The sequence below is a fragment of the Solanum stenotomum genome, chromosome 1 (assembly GCF_019186545.1).
Source record: "Solanum stenotomum isolate F172 chromosome 1, ASM1918654v1, whole genome shotgun sequence".
NCBI classification, from domain to species: Eukaryota; Viridiplantae; Streptophyta; class Magnoliopsida; order Solanales; family Solanaceae; genus Solanum; species Solanum stenotomum.
In genome coordinates this window covers 8,286,460-8,292,172 of record NC_064282.1, presented here as the reverse complement: position 1 = coordinate 8,292,172, position 5,713 = coordinate 8,286,460, and the positions used below count along the sequence as shown (strand labels likewise).

The following is a 5,713-nucleotide window of genomic DNA, read 5'->3' as shown; positions in this document are numbered from 1 at the left end:
TAACCCCTTGTTTACACTTTTCCAGCATCTGGAGAAAAGAAAGCTCCTACAGCAAGCTTCGTACCTGTCATTTGTGCTGCAGAATATTCCCCAAGTGACTCCAGAGAAAATAGAGCTTGAATCTCTAGATAGGAATGACAATCATATGCATCGAGGAATGGCTGGAGATGAGAGGAATGGAAATAAGATGCATCAATGCGAAGATGAGACAACCACCCCTACAAAGAAAAATATTCCTGGGGTGATTCCCGAAAAAATAGGACTTGAACCTCTGGCTGAAAATGAGGATGAGAAACTTTCTTCGGAAAATTTCAGTGATGGAGGACCTCAGAAGAAAAGGGGTGAAAAGAAAATATGTACACAACAGAAAACAAAGGTGCAAAGAAGCGACACTTCACAGAAAAAAGAATTTGTTGGATGGGGATCAAAATCTCTAATTGATTTTCTTCAGCTTATAGGTCACGATACCAGAGAAAAATTATCCCCATATGATGTGACATCGATGGTAAGTAAATATGTAAATGAAAATAACCTTATCCATCCGGTTGAAAGGAGAAAGATCCTTTGTGATGTTCAGTTAGAAGCTATTTTGGGGAAAAAAGTGGTAAACAAAGACAAAATATTTAGCCTCCTTATAAGCCATTTTGTTGAAAATGAGGAGCGATTACAAAAGGATGAGCTTGATCATGATCTTGAAGACAATGACACAGAAATGTTGGTGGCTTCTAAAACTGAGAAAAAGGTTGAACAAAACAAAAGATCCTCAATTTCGTATTCAACTGCAGCACAAAGTCAATTTGCAGCCTTGATTCCTGAAAATATCAAACTCGTTTACCTGAAGAGGAGTTTGCTTCTGGAGATGATCAAGAAGCCTGAGTCATTTGAAACCAAGATTATAGGAAGTTTTGTTCGGGTCAAGTTAGATCCACGTGATTTTGAGCTGCGTAACTCTCATCAGCTTGTGCAAATTACAGGTTGTGTTAACAAATGGCTTCATTCTTTGATTTGTTTTTTTACATAGTTGTTAACATCCCTCGGTAGACTGCTGTGAATGTGTCTGAATGCTGCATTATGTTCATGTACTCCATACAAAGTTTTAGGATACTTGAAATTATCCAAAATATGACTGCTGTGAATATGTCTGAATGCTTCAGTATGCTCATGTCTTCCATTCAGAACACCTGTTTTTTAAACATAAATGATTTATGTTTCCTCAACCAACTTGTTTACTCTTTTTGTTGTTATCATGACGTTTATAATCTGTTCAAGCACATGAAATAAAAGTTGAAACTCAAAACTCATCTTTTCATCTTCCCGTGAACTGAATTTCCTTTGGGTTTGTCAATGTTGTTTTGTTAATATTGAGAGAAGAGTTCATTCTTAACACCCTCTATATTTTGTTTGGAACATAAAAACCTTCTTTATTAGTTATTATACTTTGTCTGCTCATGTTGTATGATACTATTACTATTTGGTGAGTCAAATTGTTTCTTTCTTTGACTACGATGTGTTAAATAATTTGGTAAGATTTTACCAAAATAATTGTTATTAGTAGTAATTATATGTAGTTTTCAAATATGTAAATACTATTTTGAAAATAGTAAAGCATCGATTCGGAATTGACATAGAGGATCAGATGAGTTGATTCCAGATCGTACTACTCTTTTCAGGACGGAGGATGGTCGCTGCTAAACTAAAACAAGTTACATTCTCCAACCCAAAGAAAAAGAGTAGAAAACCTAGTTTGAATAGCTTCAAAGGTTGAGAGAGAAAATTAGAAATAGGTTACTATAATTAAATTTAATAGGATTTGGATAAATCTGGAAGGAGAAATTTGATATGTGAATCGAGTGGAATAGATCAATGAAAAGATATGACGTAATGAAATAAGATAAATCGATCTCTTAAAGAAGCTCAGTAAATTTGGAAGAGAAAAAAGCAAGCAGGTCAAGTAAATTGAATGGAGAGAGTGAGGCAATGATCATAATCTTATTCTCATCTTCTATGTCTTAATATTGAATATTTTCTTCCATTGAAAACTTAATGTTGAGCACCAATTTTGCTTTCAAACTGACATCTTTCTTGTTTAAGCGAGTGTTTCAGGGATCAAGCATGGATCAAGCGATAACTGCTGTTGCAAGAGTTTAATTCAAGTTTCAAATATCACTGAAAATGTTTGCTTGAACACGCTTTCTGATGATGAGTTTTCTAATGTAACCTGCTTCAACCCTTTCATGATCATTCTACATATACGTTCATTACATATAGATATTAAATGTTGTTAATCCGAGTCTTTTCATGTACAAATACATGTCACTCTTCTAACTTAGAGTTAGATTCCATACTGCTAAAAGCAGACTGCAAAAAAGTTGTTAATTTTGGATGTTGGTTATTTTCTAGGCTATATTTGTTTTGATCTTTTAAAAAGGATCAAAGGTTTTCTCTTGTTTTGAGAAGTTGTTATCATTGGCTGTTTCAGATTTTTATGTTAGTAGTGTCATAATAGATTTCACTCTTGGAAAAGATCCTTATTGCAGCCAATGATAGGAGGTGTGGCATGTGGATTAGCTATTATTTTCTATACAAACAGAAGAAAATAGCTTTTTAACTCATCTTGTAGGTGTATCTGCACCACAGTATTGGAACGTTATACGTTTTCTAGTTACGACAACAACACACTCAGTGTAATCCCATATCTAGGGTATGGGGAGGTAAAGTGTATGCATACCTTAACCCTTTATGTTTCTAGTTACGGAAAAAAACAAATTCAGTGACTGACGAGTGGCTTCATTTAGGTTACCAATATTCTCAACCTTGTGGAAGCTGAGGTAGATTTGTGTGATCATCAAATTGGAAGTAATTTAAAATATCCTAGACAATAAATGTTTGATAGCATTCTAGAGCTGCTGAACTGCCACGTGTAATTGGAGCACTCCTGTTTTTGTTTAGTCTTTTGAGCTACTCTTGGTGCATTTACACTAATGGAAATTGCTTATCCAAAAAAAAAAAGTTATAGACCTAATAGAAAGGCACCTACTGATTATTCCCATTTCCATTTACTGATTATCACTTTGAGTATTTCTTGAACTGAGGGAAAAAGCTGATTAAATGTTTCTACTAATAAAAAAGGAAATGATTGAACGTTTCTAGTAGTCTAGATCCTAATGGAAGCTAGTTTTTTGTTTCTTCAGAATACAACATAGCATCTTACCCTTAGTTGATTTGAAGCTGTTACATGTATTCATTTATACTTGAGAAACATCTTAACAGTGTGGAACTACCCAGTGGCAAAAACTCTACGAAAAAGCTTTCTTGGTTAACCCTTCAATTCGATGTGTTTTGACATTTTTCTCTGTTTTTCAGGAAGAATGTGATGAGTTCAGAAAGAAAGTCAAAGCTGGGATTTTCAAAAAGCTTACAGTTGTAAGTTTTTTTGGCTTGCATTTTGACATAACTATTACGTTGAAACATAGTCTCGGTATTATTATATGACTGAAAACTTTAATATGATTAACTATTGTTTCCAGTATAAAGTACTCCCAAATAAATGACTTGTCCAAAAAGTGATCACTCTATCGGGACTGCTCAGTGCAAGTTCTGGTTGCCTCTAGAACAACCCAGTTTCTCTTTCATCATAAAGCATTTCTCAAGTCTCAGCTCTTCAGGCAACATGCTGCTTGCAACATACCACATGCTCTCTTGCCTTGTTCTAGGAGTCATCCTTTCCCTAAGAGTGACTTGGTCATTTTCATGTATCCTTCATGTCCTGTCATGTGGTCCTTCTGGTGGGCAGCAACTAGTAGATCTGGGTAGATCTCGGCTGGGTTAGTGGGACCCAATTCTTAACCAGTTATGAAAAGGACTCTGATCAAGGGAGAATACTGGAGTGGCAAGTGAATTCTCAATCTTCTTCTTCTAATCCTGGTCCCTTATCGTGGAGGTTGTTGATGGAAAAATGAGTCGCTGTAATGTGAATAGGTCCTCCAGTCCTGGTCTGTAGCACTAAACATTCCGTGTACTTGATAGTGTCTCAGTTTTGGTTTCACCAAATAACAGTGCCTGCTAGCTGGCCTTAATCATCGTGTTCCATTTCAAATAAAAAGTGTGACTCACTGAAACCAATCGTCTTTTTTCTTTTTTAGCAAACTCTACAGCACCAGCTCAAAAAAACTGTTTTCCCGTCATCTGCATGTTACATGAATATTCTTTTCATCCAAAAGGTTAAGACAACTTTAGAATTGCATTTTTGGGAAGGCCTCAAGATAGAGTATATCTGGACATTGAACAGGTTCATCTAGAACACTATCGCAGATCATCCAAACAACATGATTCAATAGTGGGTTATGTGGATCAGTGCACTTCTTGCCTAGTGGAGATAATGAGGGAATCCTTCAGTTTAACACAGTGCTTTTCTAGTTCCCCTTTTACTATACAGAGAGTCCTTTTGTATTTCGTTTTTTCAAAAAAGTGCTTTTGAATTTGTACAACTTCATTTATAATCTTAAGCTACTTGAAAGGGTATATAGTTTGCATTTGGTTTTTTATCCTCCTCACTTGTGGGCATGGATATATTCCCCGAGTCATGGGGAGTTTTCAGTAATGGGTTGTGGCGAGACTCAAATCAACAAAATGTTTATTAAATGTTTGAGCTATTAGAGTGCTGATATTTTTATTTTTGTCTTATACATTTCTGAAAGGATATAAGCTCAATTCCTCAAGTTTTCCAGTTATAGATTCATTCTGTTTACTGTTTAGTATTACCATAAAACTTACTCTTCTATTTGCAGGTGGAGCTTGAACAGAAGGCCAAAATCCTTCATGAGGACATCACCAATCATGTATGGTTTCAATCTTACCAAGTTACTTTTAAATTTGGATAATTTATTTCCTTAGGAACTCCTTGTTAATTTGGATTGTTTGTAGCTCTACGAGTTTATACCCCATTGGCATGAGAATGCAAAATATTATCATGCAAAACGGATCAAATGTTGTAAAATGATTACAGCTTCCTTTTCAGTAACATGAAAATATTAGGGACCTGTTCATTTTTATCTTGAATCAATATTTGTTGCGAAACATTTAAATATCTGATGACACCCTCACTGTTAATGTCAGCGGATTGCTCGAGAGCTGGAACTTGCGCTGCAGAATATTCCTAGAGTGATTCCAGAGGAAGTAGAGCTTGAATCTCTTGATGGGGATGACAATCAAATGCACCTATGCTCAGATGAGGCAACCCTACAGAGAAAAATAATCTTGGAGTGAGAGGGATGGTAATAAGATGCATTAATGCGCGGATGAGACCTGGAGTTGTCAAATGTGACCCAGAAAATGGAGCACCTTGCGCAGGTAGTTAGTAGATGTAATGATGATAAGTGCAACTCACCATCTTCTCCTTCCTTGTTTAAATTGGTGTTGTCAAGCCTTTGCTGGAAAACTTTAGTAGATCGTCTTTGACGGAGAGAAGATGCTTCTATCAGTTGCAGATCTTACCTTGGTATTTTGAATTTAGTTGCGACAAAGACTATTCAGTTTAAGCTTTGTTATTTATATTACAGCCAGTTAAAACTTTTTCCGGACCGCTTTAGTTGTTATGAAAAAAACCAGGTTTACTCATATCATGATTCATGAGAAGGATCAAGGGGTATATGGTTTATTCTTTTCAACTTATCTCCATTTTCCAGAAATCATCTTTTCTGAACTTGCATGTCTT

The 5,713-nt window shown here is 35.7% G+C and overlaps 1 protein-coding gene across 2 annotated transcripts in view; it reads left to right on the top strand.

Moving 5' to 3' along the window:
- Positions 1 to 5,608, top strand: part of LOC125844327 (uncharacterized protein At5g08430-like) — a 60,582-nt gene extending 54,974 nt beyond the window's left edge. Inside the window, exons 10-14 of one of the 2 annotated variants that reach the window (XM_049523635.1) lie at positions 17 to 974; positions 2,104 to 2,213; positions 3,364 to 3,423; positions 4,788 to 4,838; positions 5,116 to 5,608. In XM_049523635.1, the coding sequence (XP_049379592.1) occupies positions 17 to 974; positions 2,104 to 2,213; positions 3,364 to 3,423; positions 4,788 to 4,838; positions 5,116 to 5,265 (1,329 nt within the window). In that variant the 3' untranslated portion in view covers positions 5,266 to 5,608. Of the gene's footprint in view, positions 1 to 16; positions 975 to 2,091; positions 2,214 to 3,363; positions 3,424 to 4,787; positions 4,839 to 5,115 lie in introns of both variants that reach the window. The other variant, XM_049523624.1, reaches the window with a different exon arrangement.
- Positions 5,609 to 5,713: the final 105 nt, after the last annotated feature.